Below are 23,018 nucleotides of genomic sequence, written 5' to 3'. Positions count from 1 at the left end.
GGGAAAGCATTCCAGGTTTGGGGGATAGCCAGCAAAAGTGCCCAGAGTTGGGAGATTGAATTTCTTATTCAATGATAATTTCTGACTTTCTGTTTCTTGCTCACCTTTAAAGGTCTGACTTCTGTATTTCTTCCCCACCCTACCCCCGACCCCTTCTCATCTAGGTATCACAGGCTGAGTGAACTTGTAGAACATGTGTTCCCACTCCTCAACAAAGAACAGAATTCTGCTTTTTCATGCCCAGAGTTCAGTTCCTTTTGCTACTGGCGAGACCCAATCCCTACGGTGAACATGGATGACCTGGCTTGAATGTTGTCACCCCTTCGGGAAAAGGGGTCTGCTCTTCAGATGCTCAGGCTCATTGTGAAGAGTGAAAAGCACTTCTGAAGTGAGGGCACATTCATCTTACCTTAGATCCGTAGGTGTTGAGGCACAATCCAGAGCAGTGAAAGGCACAGCAGCCTTTTTAGCTTCACTCTCCTGGCTTGACTTGGGGATTGATTGTATCTGGAACTTAACACTGCCAGAGCCTATGGTACCAGAAGGTGGTAGAGTGAAGACGAAGCATTAGCCTTAAGTTTGTAGTCCTATGCTTCTCTTGTTGCAATCCTGTTGTATTTGGTGGTTTGTTTTGGTTTTGTTTTTTCTTTTTTTTCCCCTTTTAATTGCTTAAATTAGAAGGTGGAAAGGAGAAGCCAAAAAAAAAAAAGTTCACCAAAAAGTTATGGAAGGCAGATTGGAGTAGTCCCCAACCAGGCACTTTGGATTTAGTGTTTCCGTGTATTACCAGGGTATTTTCAGAGGATTAGTTGTTCGGTTAACTGTTACAGGGCCAATTGATAATGTAGGTACAAAATCTGTATATATCTGTTCTTAAAAACCTTACTCAGAAAATATGAAAGAATAGCTGCTTAGATGTACAAATATGTTTTATCATATGTACAGCAATATTGGCACGCGTTAACCAAACCCCCATTACTTAATCATATAATGACATCCTCTCTCCTCCTGTCCCCCAACCACTTCCACACACATACAACCCCCTTTAAATAAGCAAGTCTTATATGAGCCTTAATGTAAGAACTAATTTTCTTATGTTAAAGCATTGTGAGCTTTTAGGGAAAAACTTTCTTGAATTTTATTTTTCTTTCCTGTAATTGCCCTAGGGTAAAGCCTTTTTGTTGTTCCAGCTCAGACTTGGCCAAGAGAGACAAATCACACCTGTGCTTATTTGTTTTACACCATAAATTTCAAATAATGGGAATCTCAGTAGGGTTCGTGGGCCAGTAAATCACATGCAAGTGCACATAGTTGCAGAAGTACCTATGACTGCATTCTCAGAATTCCAATTGGCACTTCTTGGCCATACTTTCTCTTCCCAATTAGCTACATGTTCTCAGGAAAAACAGGCAGGCATGTTCATGTCAGGTGGTCTCTTACCTGGGGTGAGCTGCTTCTGGGTATCACAGTTGGCATTCACTTCAGAAGGCTAATTCTCTTGAGGATGAAGTTTCCAGACTTGTTAATGTAGCGTTTTTCTTTTGGCCACTCTGGGTCTCCCTTCCTGGTTAGATTGCAAAGAATAGCAGTGTTCAGTTGAGCATTTTAATCTAGTCTCATGACAAAGCCAAGAGAAGTTGAGAGGTGGTTTTTTTTGGGGGGAGGTAGGAGAAGGGGGGGGTCTTACTGTAGATTATCTGTCCCTGAGGAAAAGCTCCAGGACAATCATTGAAAGTCCTCGTGTTTGCAGTGTTGCAAGTCTAGGTTCAGTATAGACAAATCAGACTAATCAGCAGATCAGGAGTGTATTCCATTGGTAGAAAGGTGGGGAGCACAAAATGGTTTTATTGGTGGTATCTATAGTGAAAGTAGAGAAACGAAATTTGCAGACTTAAAATTGAGGTGCTTTTACCAGAAAATCAATAGCTGGATTTCCCAGTTTAATTGAAAATTGCAGATAGTTGCTCTAGTGGCTCTTGCCACCAGTGGTCTATATATCCCAATGGATGGCACAAACAAATTCAAAAGTTTTGTACTTTAGGTTATTTTTCAGAATCCAGATTGGACACTCATCAATGGATAGACAAGAGTGACATCTCTTTTGGGGATTTCCTTCAGTGTCTATTCTAGAAAACTAGTAGAGAAGTTTGGAGTAGACTGTGTTATATAGGTAGGGTCATAGCCCAGTCACTGAAAAACACTCTGAACTGAGATGGCAGTGGCACAAAATGGGAACTACTTAGGGTAATAAAACTGCATTCCAATTGTTTTTTCTGTTATTCTTCTTTCCAGGAGCTATTTTGAACGATAAGTATTCTCAGTTTTGACCTGCCTTTCCCATACTGTGAAAATATTGATCTAGAAATGGGTTAGAGATAAGAAGTGGTAGGGTCAGTCCTCCAGGTCAGAATAACTAGGAATTGTCTTTTTGTCTTAGCTGTCCACCCTCGTTGGTTTATGTGGATGTAGAGCACACTTCAAATGCAAGGGGAAAAACCTGAAATGCCTTGGATGATTTTCAGTGGCAAAACTCAAGAGTCAAGTGTTCCCAAATAAGGGGCAAAAAAGTCTCTAGGTAAAACCTCTCACCGTCAATGTTTCAGAATGACTAATTGTGTAGGTGAGCTAATTGAAGTATTTATCCATATTAAGTTAGAGAAAGTAGATTATATTTATGAAATTCTACCTATTTAGTGAATTAAAATCATAGTAGAGTGTGTATGTACATATATATGTGTATGTATGTATTTGTATGCATACATATATATATACACACACACACACATGCACATATATCTATATATATATAGATAGATAACTTTATTTTCATAAGTGCCAGTAGTGTGTCATCTATAAAGCTTGTGCTTGTGAGCGCTACTCACCTAACCTCCAGATGTAAGGGTGTTTTGGGTTTTTTAATACATGAGGTACAAAACATTTCTGAATACACTCACCCCTTCTTAAGTTCTCCTTCAAAGGAGACACAGCCTTTTAGGAGTTTGATGGTTTTATTTCTCTTTAATGAACAGTCTTCTCATTGGACACATAGGCCTTTTTTTTGGATCCAGCCTGCGAATTGGATTCTTACCTCTCTATGTGATTGCTGTGACTCTACCCTTTTGTGTTAGTGTCCATAAGAAATGGGTTTTAATGGCCCAACTCGTTGCTTTGTGCTGCAGTCTGATTCAGTGGCTCTATGTATGCTAATGAACAGTAATTCTCTTTCCTTATTTAAAAAAAGTCTCTCTTACTGGAAGTAGGTGATTTGCTCTGATGATAGTGTTATTCAAGTATTAAGTTTGTGCTAAAATCCCATTGCCATTTGGTACAAATGACTTTTGTTCTTTCTGTGAAAGAGGTGAAATTCAGTGTGTTTGTACACCAACCCTTAAGATGGTGTGTTAATGAAGATATGTTATTCCCATTTATTTGAAGTCATGTGAGAAGCTGTGTGTTTCAGCAGTAATGGGAGATATTAAGGAATGTTGGAGTGCATATTTGATCAGTCTTATTTTATTGCACGCCTTCCTTATCTCCAGTGTTTCAATAGCTTGAATTTCCTTTAAAAATAATAAAATCAGTCTTATTAACTTTACCAATTGCTTTTATATCCATGTGCTTTGAACTTGTACTTCTGCAAAATGTAAGATTTGTCCATTGTTGATCAGACTGTCATAGAAGTACAGGTATGGTGGTCCCAGAGCATGCAGATTTAGCCCTTTCAAATCCTTTTACTGTGTTTAGATAGAACAGAACGTTTCCATAGTTTTCAACTGGGGGGAAAATTTCTTGCTGTTCAAGTGCCCTGAAATGACAACTGCTAATTTGTATGGAGCTTCAGAAGAGACAGCTAATTCAACGGAAAAGTCTGGGCTGTTGGTCCAGCCACTGAAGTCACTTCACCATTCTAAGCCTCATTGCATCTTCAAGGGCCCTTAAAGAGTCCTATAGGAAAGGTGCACTTAAAATTAAAAACAAAACAAAACAAATAGCTTATAAAGCAAATTCCTTCTCTTATGAAAGATGGTGAAAGTGCAACTATTCAAGAAATGTTATCAGCTTTGAAGTGGTATATTTTGCTCTGTGAAGCTTGAGTTTCCTGTGTTCAGTTCTGCTTTGTTGGGTGAAACTGGTTCAAAACTTAATTTTTCTTAGAAGCAAGATGAAAACTGTTATTGTTGGTTTGTTTTGAAGGTGTATGAAAAGAGGGGACTTTTCAGTGCTTTCAATTAATTAAGTTGAGATTATGGTGAAGTATTTGATTGTTGGACAGCAAAGACACTAATGAGTTCTTTTAAGTTGTCTAAAATGAATCTGAGCATCAGTAGGATACTTTGGGTTTGGTAAAGAGACTGCATTATCTCGGGGTAAATGGCTCACATTTTGGTGCAGTGTTTGATGTTCAAAACAAAATGTTCCGATAATAAACAAATGTAAACTAAATACATTGACTCTTTCTTCTTTTCAAGGCTATTCGCCCCAACAAGATGTCTCTGAGCTCTTGCCAGAAAAGCAAACTGTTCAATTGAAATTGATCATTTCCATAAATTAGCATTCCAATCTTTGTAGACAGATTTATTTACAAAAGGGGATTTCTTTTTTGGTGATTATTTTTTAAAATGTGTTTCCCAAAGTTAGTACATGCCAGCAGGAACCAGTCTCTCCTGCTTTGTGGATTCAGCCAAGGAATGATTCATTCATACATATGCAATTTCTATTGTTTTCTGACTGGTGTTAGCAGAATTGCCTTCATCTCCTGTCCCTCTCTCTTTCAGTGTTTCTCTCTGCACATAATGTTCAGAACTCTTAGAGCTCTATCCAATTTGTCAGTTTCATGAAATTGGCCAACATTGGTGTACATTAGATATTAAACCCAGTCTACTAATCAGTTTTCAAAGGAAAATTGATGTTTTTTCTTCAAAGTAAACTTATCCCATCAACCATTTCCTATGTCTTATTTGAATTCTGTTTTATTCCTGAGCTCTCTTAACCCTTACATGAGTGGATGTTTAAGCTCTACCCTCATCAGTGAGTATTCATTCCACACCTATTATGTTACAAAGTTAAGCCATGAAAACAACTTTTTACATTGAACTTGAATTCAGCGCTGATGTGGGGGTAGAACTGAGTGGAAGATCTGGGAAACCTAGCAGAACTGTGGGAGTCAATTAGTTGGGTAAAGAAAAGATGAGTTCAAATTGGAAAAGAGACAGGTTTAATGAACAATTTGTGGGAGAGCCATTCAAGAGGAAGTGCTTTTGCCCACAAAACCTTTAAGCTATTCAAGTGTGAGCAGTTTCCACCACTCCTCTTAAGTTGTGGATGACTAAATGCTAATTACAACCAGACCTGTGGTTTGAAGTTTTTGTGAGACCATGTAGGGAAATGTGTGTATATGTATGTATCTGTGTATAGTGCTTGGCAAATAGTAGGTGCTTCATAAATGTTTAATTTATTGATGTACACACACGCATGTTATATGCATTGGCTGTCTGTATCTAATTTTTTTTTGGCTTGCCTGCTTTGGTCCCAAAGGGCAAAAATGTATCCTTCCCTGAAGAGGATGTTCCAACACCAGAAGGCACTTGGGTCCTTCCTGCACTTGGTCCTGTAGCAAAAGCAGGCAATATTTGCCTGGTCTATGCCTTCAGCATTTTCCTTTTTCAGTGTTGAGCAAACTCTCTTCACAGTGGGGTGTGTTAGAGAAAGGAGACTAAATAGTCTTTATTACACTGGTTTTTTGTTTCTGTGAGTCATTTTCAAGACAGCCGACAGTAATGTGACAAGCTACCTTTAGTCAAACCCCTAGCTTTGTAGCCAGTAAACTGAAATTGCTTCTCTCTGGGCTGCATGTCTCCCTACCCTTCTGGGCAGAGTTTAAAAATTCCAAGTACAAAAGGATTTCTTGTCCTTGGAGCTCTATCTCTTCTCCTTCGAGGCCTTCCAGATACCAAAATAAGTTGTAAGTCTGGTGTGTGCCATGAGAACACAAAGTAAGTGCCCCAGAACTAAGAATCAGAGTGGAGAAAAGGATAAATGAAACTGTCTTTGACCATGGAACCCCCTCAAATTAAAATGTTAATTACATTCCTTAAAGATAAAAGCATCCATATCACAGGGTGGCAGCTTTTGCCTTATCAATTGAGAAAACTTGAGGCCAAACCTATTTGGGGGAATGCTGCTGCCTCTGAGGTGTTTGTGACAACCAAATGATACGATATTTGTAAAGTGCTTAGCCGAGTGCCTGGCAGATAAGAAGTGCCACATAAGTGTAAACTATTATTGTCATTTGAATTAATAGTAACTAAAATATATTAGTATTCTGTATTTCTCAAGATGATCTCAGCTTGTAAGAAAGATGTGATAAGTTTTATGTTGAGCCTTTTGTTGCTTAGAAACCAGAGTGCTTTTAAACCAGTGTCTATTACTGAACTATGCAGTGAAGTAATGAGCATTTTTTCTCATCAGCTTGGGCAGGCTGTTGATTAAATATAAATTTAAAATGTCCCCTCAGAGGCGCTCTTCCCTTTAGCTGCAGGGATCATGTGGGGGTATTTCAGTCCATTCACATCTGGTCTGCATTTACGCGCCCCAAAAGGCAAGTACACAGCTTGGTTTTTTGTTTTTTTTTTTAAGTTAACAGTTCAGATATTTAAAGTTATCTCCTTTTTAGCTTCCACAGGCTATGAAGGATCCAACATATGTCTTTCCTCTCCCGCCTCTTGGCCCCCCTCAGCTCTTCCCCCTTTCTTTGAAGCCCCACCCCACCCCCCACCCCATCCAAAAAAGGACACTCCAAACTTGAGGAAGTTACCATCACGTGATTTTGACCTTTTTTTTTTTTTATTACTGGTACTCCTTGTCTTTGCACTCACAATGTACATGTCATCTGAGGAGCCCAGCTGGCTTCACAAACACATCGAGTCTTTGGTTATTCCCCACACTCAGCTGGGGTAACAAGCCCAGAAGAGAGGAGCAGGGCGACTTGGGGCCAGAGTCACATGGTTTCAGGTGGAAGTTGTAAGAAGAATTTCAAAAGCCCAGGGGTCCTGTTCCTCTGATGGCAGCACAGATAGACACTTCAGTGTTTAAACTTTTCCCCTTTGTGATATAGATTAAAGGCATCAGTGTTATGACATGACCAGAGGGGCACACCCTCCCCTCTGTCCCTCTGGTTCTGCTCTTTGGAAGAAATTAGCATAGTCATTAACTTAGCTCTCAAAACCTGTGGTCTGATACCATCTTCCCCACAATAAGAAGAGCTTTGGAAGTCAACAGCAGCTGTTCTTCTCTCTCAGGAGGAAACACTCCATCCACCACCACACCGGCAGTTCCTGTCTCCAGCAGTCTGAAAAGACTCAGGGTCTGAGCTAAGGAGATGCAAGAAGGTCTGATGGATGTAACTGAGGGCAACTGCTTTGGAATCAGGGAGGATGCGATTCTGAGTCATAAACATGACAGATAAATAAAATAGATTTTCAAGTTGCTTGGTTGGAGGAATGAAAAAGATCATTGTGAGAGTTAGTGACTCTGTGTGTGTGTGTGTGTGTGTGTGTGTGTGTGTGTGTGTGTGTCCTCTTATGTTGTCTGGCTTTGAAACCAGAGGTGGAGGTCTTGGTCTTAAAAATCTGAACTCTCTTTTTATAAAGGCAGCAGGGAAAGGGGACTTGGGGTCATGAAAGACACATTACAATTACATACATCGACTGAATATATTAAAGCTTCAGAGTTTATTACAACTATCTTTACCCTTTCCTTGAGGTTCTAAGCCAGTCTAGATGTGAGAAAGGAAAGGATAGAGGAAAACTCCACTAAATGTGGAGTACATCTCATCAAAGTCTGTGTGGGCCAGCCTGCCCCCAGTCACCACAATGTTCACCTCATCTCCTGCTTTCAAGTGTACAATGAGATGAAAAGTCCCTGTTCCACCACAGGTATGCAATCCCCCTCGGGGTTTGTGATATTCCAAGAGTTCTCTTCTGTATCCAGCTGTGTGCAGCTGGGCTATGCTGGCATTTGAGACAGACAAGACGGCTTCAACATATTCATCTCTCTCAGGAGTGAGGATGGCAGTGATCAGGTATCGACCATCATATGGGGCAGTAAAGATCCCTAGGAGAAGGAGACAGATGTTCAGTTAATACAAACCAAAAACCCTTTTCATTTAAAAGTGATGAGCTAGCAGACAAACAAAAGTTTGTGTCCCCTCTCATCACATCTCTCTCTCTCTCTCCCTCTCTCTCTCTCTCACTGACACACACACACACACACACACACACACACACACACACACACACACACACACACTCTCCCCCTCTCTCTCCCTCTCCGCCCCGCCCCATCCTGGTTTGTATCTTCTTACAATAATGTTAAGAAGAACAAACAAGTACCAATCCACACACAGGGTTTCAAGCTGCTGGGGCCCACCAGGGAGGTAGCATAATTAGGGCATGAAATTCCAATAGAACAGCAAATCATCAGGATAAACTTTCCCCTTAAACACAGCTCCTGAGGCTTCTTAGGAGGAGGACAGATATTTTTCACCAGTTTTATTCATTCCATGGCCTTGGTCTTCCCTACACTACACATGCACTGTGCCCGTTTCAGATACTGACACTATCCTGACTGTTTCACAGAAAACAATATGCTCAAACCTCATTGTTTCCTCTTTTATGCTGTTTCGAAAGTTCTTTGCAATTAGTTAAGCCAGGAACGGGGAACCTGTGGCCTCGGGGCCACACCATTAAGTTCGCCACACCATTAGGTTCCCCACCCCATTAGGGCCCTCAACTCTCAAGAGGCTTATGCTGGAAATACCCAAAGAGCCAAATTTCTAATCTGCGTCTCTTGGAAAAGCTGCTGCTGTTATTTCCTACATTGCTGTGCAAAAATACCAAGAAATGAACAAGACAACTTCCTTAGAAGGGGAAACCTAGGGAACCTGATGAGATCACGAATTCAGCACTTTTTCCTGAAAACTATCTGACTCCCAAATGTTTGGAGGTCAGTGTCAGTGGCTATGCTACATGGTTTTAGTACCAACCGTGCACCCTGTTGATTTTTGCTCATCTAACTGCTTTCTGAGAAGCTGCTGGCCTATCCTGAACACTAAACAAGAGCCCCATCTGCACAAAGCATAGAATGAAGGGTGTGGAAAAGAGGTGGCAGGGGACAAAGGGAGAGTTGAAAGAATAGGAAAATATGCAAATTTTGTGAACCCAAGAGCATTTTTTTCCTCAAGCTCTTGTAAGGCAAGTATAAATTCAGGTCCAGGCCCAAGAGGCTGAACTACTACTCTCCATCAGGGTCCAAGGAAATCCAACTGTTTCAGTGGTGACCCTTGGCCTTGGCCAAGAGAAAGTGATACCTACAGAGAGCAGGGTGAGCTTAAAGGTGCCTTGGCCTTCCCATCTACTAGGATCTAGGAGTCAGGGTAGAGTACTCAGAAGAGGGTGACTAGCCCAATGCCACCTTTAGGAGTCCTAAGAAAAAAATGTTCTTAAGACCTCTTCTGGTCTAATTCCCAAGGCACATCAAGACCAGCTGACCCACAAGCACCATATCAACCAGTGCACTGATGGACCACATCGATGATGATGATGATGAAAGCTTCTCAGGTCAGGGGCTTAATTTTGCCTACAGGATCATTTGCCTACAAGGAGAGCTGCATCATTATGCAGTTACAGCAGTTCATTCAGTAAATGGTTACTGATCACCCACACTGCACATAACCTAGATGGGATAAGCATAGAGGGGCCTCCCAAGGGAATGGAAAGACAAATCCAACGGGTGAAACAGTTAAGTTCCAATGCTAGGCAGCATGTGGCTCAAGGCCATCTGATTATTATTGACTAAGGAATTAGGTTCAGGAAGAGATGGGGTGAATGTAGCCTAGAGGGAGGGAGGAAAGGCCTGGGGTGGAGGGGGACCTGTGTATCCTTGAAGGAAAGATTAAGGCAGGAAAGAAAGGATGAAGGATCCAAGCAGTTGGAAAGAGAATATATTTATTTCCATGCTTTTAATGCTCTCTTTCCACTCCTCTACCTTGTATTGCGGTACCCTCAGCTGCTAATGCTTTTAATTTACTCTGTATATATCTTCTATATACATACACCTAAACTAAGGCAGCTAGATGGTGCAGTAGATAGAGTGCTGGGCCTGGAATAAAGAAGACCCAAATTCAAATCTGGCCTCAGACACTTATATGTGTAACCCTGGACAAATCACTTAACCTGTTTGCCTCAGTTTTCTCATGTGCAAAATGGGGGTAATAATAGCACCTAACTCCCAGGGTTGTTGTGAAGATCAAATGGAAAAAAAAAAAACTAAAGTGCTTAGCACAGTGCCTGGCACATAGAAAGCATTTATTATATAAATGTTAGCCATCATTATTACTATTAGTTTATATACATGTCATTTCCCCCATTAAGAAGTAAACTCTTTGACAACTTTGATGTAATGATAAAAAAAAATCTAATAAAGAAGTAAACTCTTTGAGAGTGAGGCCTTTTCCTTTTCTTTTGTATCCTCAGCACAGAGCACAGTGCCTAACACAAATGTTTCCTAAATGGTGGTTGACTGGTTCATTGAAAAAAGAGCACTTTTTAAACCTTAACGTGCTCTGTAAGTTATTCTCACTGGAATGTAGGTCACTCTCTGGGGAGGACTGATGCAAAATTTTATACTTCCACAGTCCCAGTCAAGTTGCTAACCCTTGATAAAGAAATTTAAAAAGCTGTCTGGACAAAAGTGGGCTTTCAGAGGAACTTAAAGTATATGTAAATAGCTTTATTTAAACATGAACAAATAGGAAATACAAAGCTTGTAGTATCTCTTGTAGTACCCAGCATGGTTTGGTTTTGTTTTTCCTCACATAGCAGATATTTGATAAATGTTTGTTAGGCTGTATCCTCTGTCCTTCCCCAGACCTTACAATAAAGTCCAGGACCTTCTGCTCCCCAGGTGACTCTTTCAGAAAATGGCCTTTGCTGATTTTTTTAAGTCTTCCCTAGGCTTGCCACCAATACCTCCATCTTGTATGTTTTCATTTAATGTTAATGTTAAATGTTTTCAATTTATTTTCTTCCATTCCTCTGTGGTGCCCACCCTCCCAGGTGAAAGAAGTACCAATACTAATTGATAAGAGGGACTATAAGAGTGAATTCCCTTGATTTTACCTGAGCTCAGCAGGCTCCACACTATGGGTGGGCAAGCCTAGGAGTTCAGGAATAGTGAGAAGTCCAGGACGCAGCTAGGAGCCCAAGGCCATAGGGCTTGGAATCAGAAGGCAGGCTGTTTCCACCTAAAGGAAGCCGATAATGTCCCTCCTATTGTTTCACTGCACACCCGGGAGGATGAGGAGAGTGCTGGTTTTGTCCCAAACACCAAGTCAAAGTGATCCTTGTCTAAAGTTATGTTGACAGCATACAACATGCAGAGTTCCCATCCCCATTAAGAAGAGAATCTGGTTCCCTGCCATCTTTTTTTTTTTCCTTTTCGTTGAATAATACACAAAATTGGAAGGGAAACCAAGGAGAGTGTCTCTTTATGTCCAGTACAGTGCAAAGCACATGGTGCACACTTATTGAGTGTCAGATAAAGATAAACAAGGAAACCTCTGGTGGTTCCTATGGATGAGGAGCCTGTGGGAGGAGCATGTAGAGCAGTGCCAAGAGAGGTTCTACTGACTAGTGAATGCTGAGGACAAGTATGGTGATCTCATAACAAGAAAATGTTATTGCATATTGGTCTCCAGACCCTTAAAGCACATCATATTTTGCTGCATGTGAGACGGGGCAAAATTTCTTTTTTAAAAACAGCAATGTTGGAAAGAATACAAATTATGCAATCCCGACCCTCTTGAGTTCTTGGCGTCCACACCTGATGGAGCTGCCAGTCTCTCCCAGACAGGATGCCATCGTGGGATTTATGAACCCAAATATATTATGGGGATTTGGAGGGTTTCCCAACACTTTGGGGTCAAGAGGGCTAAACAACAGAACATGTGAGGAGAGGCTGAAATCAAAAGGTGTCCATACTGCCTCATCATCCCAACTCCCATTTCCCACAAAAGCTTACCAGTGTTTGGGTCGTAAAATTCTCCATCATTCACAAGCACTTTATTGAAAAGGACCACACCCGCTTCACTCGGAAAAGGTTTCTGAGTCAGACCAGCAGAAAATGACACCAGAGAGGCAGTAGGAATCCCTAAAACAGAGGAAATGAAACTGATTTGTCAGAGCTCTTTGGGCTGGGGTTGTTCCTTCCCATTCCCAGCCTGCTGCATTGTCTGTTTGGGGGTGACTGGAGGGTGGGGTGAGAGAATGGAGAGTAAGGGTCAGGGGTGGGAACAGGGTAATAAAGTAGAAAGAGCTACCTCTGGTCACTTAGTACCTGTGACCCTGGGCAAGTCATTTTCCCCATTCTAACCCATTAATTTCTTAGGTTAAAGTAACAACATTGAACTAGATCTCAAAAACCCCCTCCAGCTCTGTCTTATTCCCAGAGCCATTCTGCAAGTTTCTAAGGGGTAGCACCACTTTTCTTCTAATTTGAAACAGCAACCACTACCAATATCCTAGAGAATTCTCAGATTAGTGTCACATGTTGCAGAATGCCTTTGAAGGCAAGAATTTGGGAGCTGAGGAATCTGAGTAGGTAGATTCTGGGATGGCAGTTCTGCCTAGATCCAGTTGGAAAACGTGACTTAGCTTGGGACCCATAAAGTCTTAACATGACAGGTTTGTAGCAGACCCACGCACACACGGGCTCTGGGATGTAAATGAGACAGAAAGATTTATGAAGCAAAGTTCTCTATTTCAGGAATGAATTCCATACTGTTGAGAAGCAGAGTCTGACCACCACCTGCAATGGAGTCCTTTTATCTACTTAGGCCAAGCAGAAAAGGACTGTGCCCCAGGCACAGGACTGCTGTAAGGATCTAATGGGATAACATATACACACATATATAACATATCCCTCTGACACCAGCCATTACCTTGTGATTCCACAGGAGGTGGTGGTTTAGGGTATCCTGCAAAACAAAAAGTTTCAAATGTTACACAAAATCCTAATACATAACTAACTGATAACGTTGGACTCCCATGTCACTGATGGAAAACAACAATGTTTTTATCTTTATGATTAAGTAAACATGCATACTAACAGCAAAACACAGTTTTCTCAGTCCCAGAATAATGGCCTTCCATCTACCCCAGCCTTCCCAACTTTCAGAGTTAGATTCCAGGGTTCTACTGATAATGGGAAAGTTATCAGAGGGAGACTGAGATGGCAAAAATAACTATAATAATACTTTAAAAGGCCTGTGTTGTCATCGACGTAGGTTCTTTAGGCTGACATAAACCACACACCTCAGTAGACTATCTTCAGGAGCTGCTATGGCCAAAAAAAAAAAAGAAGAAGAAGAAAGAAATCACCTGATGATGAACCCATCTGAACTTGGGCTGGTCCTTGGATAACAGATACACAGTTCATTAACAGAACCATCCTCAAAGGCTTTCCAATTTCATAGGAACCTATAAAGCCTCAGCTCTGCTAGTATAACCTGAGAAAAACTGGGGTCACCTCTGTACCACCATACTTTACAAATATTATCTCATTTGATCCTCACAACAATCCTGGAAGGTAGGTGCTCTTATCATCCCCATTTTACATTTGAGGAAACCGAAGCAGAAAATAAATGATTTGCCCAAGGTCACAAGGTCAAGATCTTTTCAAACAAACTACTATCTAGTGATGATTTTTTAAAACTTGTTCTCCCCAACACACCAATAAAAATTGTGAATTGGTAAGCCTATTTTGGAAAGCAATTTGGAACTGTGCAAATCAAGGGACTAAAACAGCCATACCCTTTGAACCAGAGACTCTATTACTGATGGAAAATACCAACTAAAAGAAAGGCTCCATATACACCAAAATATTTCTAGTAGCACTTTTTATGGTAGCAAAGAAATGGAAATAATGTAGGGACCCATCAGTTGGAGGATGGATAAACATATTGGTGGTACATGAATATGATGGAAAAACCGACCCTGGTCCTTAAGAAGAGATATGAACAGACATCTCCCACCACTCCTTTGCAGAAGGCAGGATCTACAGATGTGGAATGTTGCATATAAAGCCAGATTGATGGGTTTTGCTGAATTTCTTTTCTCTTATTTCTCTTCTTTAAAAAATGTCTGTTATGAGGGATAACTCTCCAAGAGGGGAAAAAGTTACAGAGGGAATTGTTGGTGATACAAAAATAAAAGATTATTGTTATATTAATAAACATCTTTTAAAATTATGATTCTCCATTCTGATGGTTCCTAAGTTTTTCTATACCTGAGCTAATTAGTTTAATGTTCCCTGTCACTCTGATGTAGAAAATGATACGAATGTGTTTCCTTTTCCCCAGGAAATTGATGCTGTTGACACCATGGGAGAGTGTGTCCTTACAACTGCTTCCCTAAGGGTGTTCCAGCACTGTTTTCTCCCTGGTCCCTTTTGGAACCAATAGCATGAATTTCCCATTTGTGTTAAGAGACTGAGGCCATATCTAGGTCAGGAGACCTAGATTCTCATCCCCCCTCCACTACTTGGCTACTATATACATATATGGCTTTAATTCATGACTCACCCGGGGCTCCAGCATATCCTTCAGAGCTTGGGATGGGCCACCGACTATCCTGGCCATCTACACCATTGGGCAAACCTCTTCCTGACATTACCATTTTCCCAGGAGGCCCAGCTTCCCCAGTCTCCATGATGACCCCTGTAGATCCTGGTAGGAAGGGCAAACCTGTCCACCCAGGTAACTCTGGGGGCGATGGCTGTAGAGGAGTCTTTGACTGTGAAGGCTGCTGAGGTATTCCTGGCTGGAAGGGTTTCCCAGGAGTCTTGGGAGGCAGGGGGCCTTTTGATTCTGGAAGCTGCTGGGGTATCTTTGGGCGTGATGATTCTCCAGGAACTTCTGGTCGTGATGGCTCAGGGGAGCTTCTTGGTTGTTGTGGTATGAGCTGGGCTATTTCTGATGGGGCTTCCGCTAAGCATTGGGAAACGTAGAAAGAGGTAGGGTTAGGAATGTCAATCACCAAATGGTTTAACCACAGTTTTCTTTACACAGACAATGGAAATAGTATAGCCTTTAAACAAATGACTGTGTTTTGTTTCTACAAAGTAGAACCTGAAACCCTTCAAAGTCAGATAGCTGACATCCCTCCACTAAGAGATTTACAAAATGACCCATCAGTCTAAGAAGCTCGGTTTCCCAAGTCTAGTCGACAACCTCTGGCTGTGTCTGAAGAGGCCATTTGGTAAATGCCTTCTCGTAATAACACAGTGTACCTGATAACTGTGTGTTATTCTTCAGTCATTTCAGTCACGTCCTGCTCTTTGTGATCCCACTTGGGGTTTTCTTGGCAAAGATACTAGAGTGGTTTGCCATTTCCTTCTTCAGCTCATTTTATAGATGAGGACACTGAGGCAAGCAATATTAAGTGACTTGCCCAGAGTCATACAACTAGTATTCGAGGCCAGATTTGAAATCATTTCTTCCTGACTTCTGGCTGGTGCTCTATCCATTGTTCCAGTACCCTCTGGGTTTTTAGTATCTTCCCAAAGTGTTCAACTTTCCAATATTCCATTGTTATCATGTTGTCAAAACCTCTGTTGCTACAGATTCCATGACACAGACATATGGTGTGTATGAAGAGTTTATCTCTGAAGTATGAGAAGTCACAGTATTATCTCAATGTACTGAACAGGCACTGGGGTCCACTTTTCACAGAAGACAAAGACTAAAAGACAGAGACATGAAGAAAGCCAAATGAAAGACAAAAAAAATTAGGGGAATTCTGGCCTAATTAATTACTCTTTCCGGTTTCATAAATGATGATAATCTGTTCTCATTTTCTTAGCCATCTACACAGTTCTAAAAATCGGTGTTCTATAATATTGACCTTCTCTCCTCTGAGCCTGTCCCAGCTCCTTAAATGCTTCAGTCCTGGCCTCACCATGAAGGCATTGACTTCCTCTGGTTATTTTCAATGGATAGCTCAGTGGAGAACCTGTAACAGACACTCCCTGGGGCTGAATCTGCTTGGGCCCAGCTCATTGGCAGGCCACAGGTGGCACTACTAAAATCAGTCCTGTGGCCAGAAATTTTCTAGTTAGAGTGATATAGACATATGTCTACATTTATTTAATGCAGAAATTTACCAAATCTTTATTGTACAAACAAACTCCATTTGAGAGCAGTAGAGCTACTTTTCCCACTAGGTATTCTCCCATGAGATCCAGATTTTTAATCCCTCTGAGAGGTTTACCAAACAATAAAAAATAAAAATGCAAAAAAAAAGCCTTATATTTGAACTTCGCTTTCCAGCTTTCAAAGGATTTTCATATGCATTGCCTTGCTTACACCAACCCTCTGAAACATTAAATGAAAAGAGATTGATGATAGCCTAAAATGGAAAAAGAGTATTGGAAAACTAATTATGAGTCTGAGCTCTGAAGATATGGCCAGAACCAAAGGAACACTGTGCAATGACTAATATTGATAAACTTAACCCTTCTCGGCAATACAAGGATCTAAGACATCTCCAGAGGCCTCATGATGGAAAATGATATCCACATCCAAAGAAAGAACTATGGAAGTTGAATTGCTATTTTTTTCTCTTCTGTTGAGTTCTGTTTCCTCTTTCTGATGGTTCCTCCTATTGGTTTTAATTCTTACTTACAACACCACTAATGTGAAAATATGTTTAATAGGAATGTAAGTCTATATCAGATTGTGCACCATCTTGGGGAGGGTGGTGGGGAGGAAGGGGGAGAAAAATTTTAAACTCAAAAGCATATGGAAGTGATTATTGATAAATCAAAATAAATTAATAAAATTAAATAAAACAAACCAAAAAAAAGGTTCCTAAAGCTAGACAGGACCTCGGAAGATTAACTGTGACCCCTACCTGAAACATGAATCACCCCTAGAAAATCCTGCTCAGACTTTCTACTGAAAGACTTGCAATAATGGAAGCTATTTGCAGTGGGCAGCTGAGCAGAAAATCTGTGATAAGTATCCTTGTCATTACCTCTCAAGGTAACTCACTTCCTACTCGGCAGTTCTAATTATGAGGACGTTTTTTCCTTATATTGAGCTGAAATCTGCCTCCCTATAACTTCAATCGATTGGTTCTAGTTATGCCTTTGGAAAAAATTTAAACCCATTTCAATCTTCAAATATTTGATGGCAGCTATCCGGCCACACCCTTGAGTTTTTTTCTTCAGGCTAAACTTGCCAGTGTCTTTACATAATTCTTACAGAATTCAGTTTTAAGAGCCCTCATCCTCTGGGGGCATCCTTTTCAGAAGGAACTCTGGCTTGTCACTCTCCTAAAATGTGGCATCCACAAGTGGGCTGAATACTGAACATTGCTTAAGGCAGAGTTCTGCAATCCTATCACTGCCTTCAGCCCAGATAGCAGACTTCTAAAGGTGTGAGGATGTGGATCAGCTTGGGAGGAGAACAGGATCAAAGACTCAATTTGCCTCAAACACACACACACACACACACTCTCTCTCTCTCTCTCTCTCTCTCTCTCTCTCTCTCTCTCTCTCTCTCTCTCTCTCTCTCTCGGGACAACAAGCCTTGTTTAATGCAGGGTCAACTGCATATTTCTAATATACTTCAATATAATAGACTTCAATAATAATGAACTAACCATGCCAAGCCCTATTTACTGTCAGACTGTTCTTAACAGTAGCATCCTCTGTTCCAGAAAATGTTAAGTTCCAAATGACCTACAATTACACTTTTCCCAGGTGACTTAGGTTTAACAGAATCCTGGAGGTTGAGGTTCTAAACTAGTATAGTATGACTACAGGGGAAATGTTCCCACATTTATTTTAGTGATTCCTTGCCTGCTGTTTGAATTTTGGAAGACTCGCCTATTTTCCCTTAGGGTGCAAGTCTGTGCTAGTACACATGACTGGCTTGGAATCATGCAGTTTATTAATATGTTATCTTCTTTAGTAGGCCAGACTTTAGTCACATAAACAAATTCTGGCTCCCTCAAGCTTCTTAGAATTCTCTCCCTTAAAAGTAGCAGCTGTTTGCCAGCAGTTATAAGTGATGAACCAGAGACTCATCAGAGGTCACCCAAAACCTAGCCCCAGGATATCTGCATGGACACTCATAGAGGACTCCATAGCATCTGAACTGCTCCGCTGGACAGCTTATTGTTGCTTTAACAGCAAGCTCCAGAGTAGCCAGGGGACAATGACTATGAAGAATTCAGAAAGACATAGGAAGACTTAGATGAAGTGATGCAAAGTGAAGAAATCAGGGCTGAAAGAATGACATACACAGTGTATACAACCATGGCAATGGAGTCAAGGCTAAATTTCAGAAAAACTCAGGCTAAATATGATGGATAGTGCTGGTATCTAATAATTAAAATAGAGCAGAAATCCTTGCTTGCAGTTAATATTACATAAATACACATGTGGAATATACGTACTATTGGCCACAACCACTCTTTTTAGATGGTTGTCGCTTAACTGCTTTGGAACACGCACTTTAAAATGCCCAAAAAAACAACAACTTTTTAAAAATTAAAAATGGCCAGCTCCCATGGGGCCATTCCTTTGTCCATTCTACTTTCAGTGGAATTATGTCCTCATATCCCTAAGTGAGGGAATTTCAAATGGGAAAATCTCCTGATTCACTTTTTCTTAAACTCAGAATAGATTCAAGTAGGCCAGGAAGGAGCCACCCTTTCCTCCTTTGAATACCATCTTGAAACTAAACTCCAGGAAGGTGTTCCTAAATGGCCACAGGACTGGTGAAAAGAACTGGTTCTGGCCTTGATGCCAACTGGACAGTCATGGACTCACAGACCTGCATACCCCATCTTCAAAGTGTTTGTACATCTTATTTAGCTGGGGCCTCTGGACAAGTACAATCAAATTCTGACCTCAGAGACCAGAGTTTGTATTATTTTCAACTGTCTAGTTTATGTTCTTAAAGTCCACTGGGTCATATTTCTACTCGTTTCTCCTCTAATCCAGCCTTGTTCCTTCCTTTTTAAATAAATAAGTTTATTATCATTGCATTCACTGTATCAGGTAACAATCCATCGCTTCTTCACAAAAGTCAAGTCAAACACAGTCCACACTCTCAGAAAGCTCACAACCTAACAGGAACATACAACACACACACACACACACACACACACACACACACACACACACACACACACACGTTACACAAACCAAAAATTAAGAATGAATTGTAAAAGGTCAAAGATCATTAGTTGGGTGGTAGAGGGTACATTAGGAAGGGTTTCTTGTAGGAGGCAGCTTACAAGTTGTACCTTAAAAAATGGGTAGGATTTCAGCACAAGGTTATGGGGTGAGGAAAGCTTTCAAGGCTCACAGAGCAAAGGAATAGAGGCAAAAAACTAGGCAGTGTGTACAGGGGGCATTGCTTGGCTAGAGCACACATGAGGTAAGGCTGGAAAAGCAGGGTTCCAGTAGATTGTGATGAATCTTAAATACGAGGCTCAAAAGATGAGACTTTATTTAGCAGGCAATCAGCTCTCCATGTTCCTTTTCTTCTCTCCTTGACACCTATTCCTTTCAATATCACAACTTTGTGTTTTCAAGGGTATAATGAATGTTCTCCATCAGTCACTCAAGTTTGTTAGCACTTTATAACCCTGAGTTTGAAGGCTCAATCTTTTTTTGTTTGTTTTGTTTTTGTTGGGCAATGGGGTTAAGTGACTTGCCCAGGGTCACACAGCAAGTAAGTGTTATGTGTCTGAGGTCGCATTTGAACTCAGGTCCTCCTGAATCCAGAGCCGGTGCTCTATCTACTGTGCCACCTAGCTGCCCTAAAGATACTGTATTCTCCTGTCTCTCCTATCTTTCTGGCAACTATCCCTCTATCTTTTTTCATCATCTGTTATCTAAATGGTATGTCCTCCATCAGATCGGCTAATATAACAAAAAAAGAAAATGACAAATGTTGGAGTGGATGTGGGAAAACTGGAGTTGTGAACTGATCTAACTATTCTGGAGAGCAACCTGGAACTAGGCCCAAAGGGTTATAAAACTGTGCATACTCTTTGATCTAGCAATACCACTACTAGGTCTGTTATCTCAAACTGATCCAAAAAAGGGGGATAGAACCTACTTGTACAAAAATATTTATAGCAGCTTTTTTCATGATGTCTAAGAATTGAAAATTGAAGGAATGCGCATCAATTGGGGAACGGCTGAACAAGTAGTGATATATGACTGTAATGAAATATTATTGTGCTATAAGAAATGACAAGCAGGATGATTTCAGAAAAACCTGGAAAGACTTACGTGAACTAATACAAAATGAAGTAAGCAGAACCAGGAGAAGACTGTACACAGTAATAGCAATATTATACAATGAACAGCTGTGAATGACTTAGCCTTCTCAGCAATATCATGATCCAAGACAATCCCAAAGGACTCATGATGAAAAATATTATTCATCTCCAGAGAAAGAACCGATGTTCTCTGAATAGACTGAAGCATACAATTTTTTTGCTTTCTTTCTTTTTTTTTAATTTGTTTTCTTGCACAGAATGGCTAATACGGAAATGTTTTACATGATTGCACATGTATAACCTATATCAGATTGCTTACTGTCTCAGGGAGGGAGGGAAGAAAGGATAGAATTTGAAACTCAAAACTTAAAAAAAAAAAAAAGAATGTTAAAAATTGGTTTTTATATGTAATTGGGGGAAAATAAAATATTTTTAAAAAAATAATAGCATGTCCCCTCATTATCCCACCCTTCTGCCTCCCCTGATTCTATCATTTCCTCCTGTCACTCTTTCCAGCCACTCCCATGGCTTCAACTATCCCTTCCATGTAGATGACTTCTAAATCTATGTCTCCATTTCTGGCATCTTTTCTAGGTACAAAACTCAACATTTTCAGCTGCTAGCTGGGTATCTCCAGCTGGATCTCTCAGCAGAAAACCAAATTCATCATTTCTCTCCACTACAAATCAGCTCCTTCTTCCAGTTCCCAATTTCTTTTACTAGCAATACCATTCTCCAGTCACCAAGCTAAAATTCTCAGTCATCCCAAATGTCTCTCAATTCTATCAGTTACCAAGTACTATCGATTCAGCCTCCCAAAGAGCAATCAGCCATTCGTTAAGTGCCCACCATATGCCAGGCACTGTGCTAGGCACTAGGGACAGAAGGAAAAAAAATGAAGGACTTAAAAAAACCCCAAAAGGATTTGATCTTACAGGCACTTGGGAAATAATGGAGTTTATTGAGTAGGGTAGTGACATGGTCAGATATGCTCTTTAGGAAAATAACTTTGGCAACTTATCTTTCATATCTATCTCACACCCACAAATGACTCCCTTTCCATTCCTACTGTCATCATTCTATTTGAAGCCTTCACTACCTCTTGCCTGGCCTCCTATGATATCTCCTGCCTTCCAGAATCTCTTTGCTCCAATCCTTTCTGTATTCTGTTACCAGATTAATTGTCTGCCTCCATGTCTTTGCTCATACCATTCTTGTGTGGGTCTGGGATATCCTCTTACCTCATCTCCACCTGCTGAAATTCCACCCATCCCTTTAGGACCAACCCAAATGGCATTTCTTCCATGAAATCTTCCCTAATCTACCACTTCTCAAGTTAGCAATCATCCTTTGAATCTAACATATTAACCAACCAATTAACAAATACCTATTAATTCCCTTTTATAAATGAGGCACTGGGCTAGGCACTGGAGATACAAAGGCAAAAAGCAAACTGTCCCTGCTTTGCCTTCCACTGGGATCAACAAAATGCACACATATGAGCATAAACAACATATGTACAAGGGAAATACAAGGTAACATGCTGGGGAGAAGGTACTACTAGCTGAGGGATCAGGAAAGGTCTCAATGGAGGTGAAAAGGGCATGCTTTCCAGATATGGGGAGAAATCTACTCAAAGCCACATAGAATCTGTGTGAAGAATTTGGCTGGCCATAATATATAAAAAGCCTGGAAGGGGCAGCTAGGTGGTGCAGTGGTTAAAACTCCAGCCTTGGAGTCAGGAGGACCTGAGTTCAAATGTGGCCTCAGACACTTGACACTTACTGGGCAAGTCACTTAGCCCCAGTAGCCTCACCAAAAAGAAAAAAAAAAGCCTGGAAAAGTAGGTTGAAGCTAGGCTGTAAGGGGTTTTAATTGTCCATCACAGTATTTCATCCTAGAGGTAAGAGGGAGCTATTGCAATTTATTGAGCAGGGTAATGACATGGTCAGACGTGTGCTTTCTGGCAGCTGTGTAGAGGATAGATTAGATAGGGGAGAGATTAGAGGTAGGAAGACCATTATCTATGGCAACAGTCCAGGAAAGAGGTGACGATGGTCTCAAGTACACCATGGAAGGCTGTGGCATGAGTGGAGAAAAAGGTATCCTCCTTGAGGCCTTTCTATTTTGGCGGGTGTTGCCAGAGTTTGCTTGCCACTGAGCTGAATACATGTCCCTAATACAAGTTCTGACAGTGACCGTGTGAACTGAGTTGAATTCTTCAGAAGGGTCAAGTGTTATTCCCCACTGTTTGCAAAGTACAAGGAAAGGGTAAATAGCATCAACATCGATCTCAACCATGTCTAATTCCAACAAACTGGCACCCATCACACACTTTCTTTTGGTTACTAGTCCATCTTTTTATATATATACCAAGCACACAAGTCAGTATGACAAAAGTCGTGGCGCTGGTTGAACACTAGTCCTCTCAGATGACTGACATGAGTGACGTGCAATGGAGAAAACTTGATATACCAATATTGCCATTTCTTATAAGAAGCCTACGAATACTTAATTGAAACAATTTACAAAGAACCAGTCCCTTAAGGAAAAAAAATCCATGAAACTGGTGTGCTGTGAATGTGCGCCTTCAATTTAGCACCTGCTCAGTGTTAGTTACATGGACACTGGGAACATATGAACTTTAGAAATGCTATT

The 23,018-nt window shown here is 40.8% G+C and overlaps 2 protein-coding genes across 3 annotated transcripts in view; one reads left to right on the top strand and one right to left on the bottom strand.

Moving 5' to 3' along the window:
• The window catches only part of LPIN2 (lipin 2), a 106,154-nt gene extending 101,711 nt beyond the window's left edge, over positions 1 to 4,443 (top strand). For both annotated transcript variants that reach the window (XM_020970654.2, XM_020970652.2), the window contains exon 20: positions 165 to 4,443. In XM_020970654.2, coding sequence (XP_020826313.1) covers positions 165 to 309 — 145 coding nt within the window. In that variant the 3' untranslated portion in view covers positions 310 to 4,443. The remainder of the gene's footprint in view (positions 1 to 164) is intronic.
• A 3,268-nt stretch (positions 4,444 to 7,711) lies between these two features.
• EMILIN2 (elastin microfibril interfacer 2) overlaps positions 7,712 to 23,018 on the bottom strand; it is a 60,821-nt gene continuing 45,514 nt past the window's right edge. The window contains exons 5-8 of the mRNA XM_020970682.2: positions 14,639 to 15,043; positions 12,998 to 13,033; positions 12,079 to 12,207; positions 7,712 to 8,112 (exon numbers count right to left, since the gene is read on the bottom strand). Of these exons, the coding sequence (XP_020826341.1) occupies positions 7,775 to 8,112; positions 12,079 to 12,207; positions 12,998 to 13,033; positions 14,639 to 15,043 (908 nt within the window). The 3' untranslated portion in view covers positions 7,712 to 7,774. The remainder of the gene's footprint in view (positions 8,113 to 12,078; positions 12,208 to 12,997; positions 13,034 to 14,638; positions 15,044 to 23,018) is intronic.

The sequence above is a fragment of the Phascolarctos cinereus genome, unplaced genomic scaffold (genome assembly GCF_003287225.1).
Source record: "Phascolarctos cinereus isolate Bilbo 61053 unplaced genomic scaffold, phaCin_HiC Scaffold_4;HRSCAF=312, whole genome shotgun sequence".
Classification (NCBI taxonomy): domain Eukaryota; kingdom Metazoa; phylum Chordata; class Mammalia; order Diprotodontia; family Phascolarctidae; genus Phascolarctos; species Phascolarctos cinereus.
Note: the sequence above shows the minus strand (reverse complement) of the source record. Positions and strands in the feature narration are given on the sequence as shown.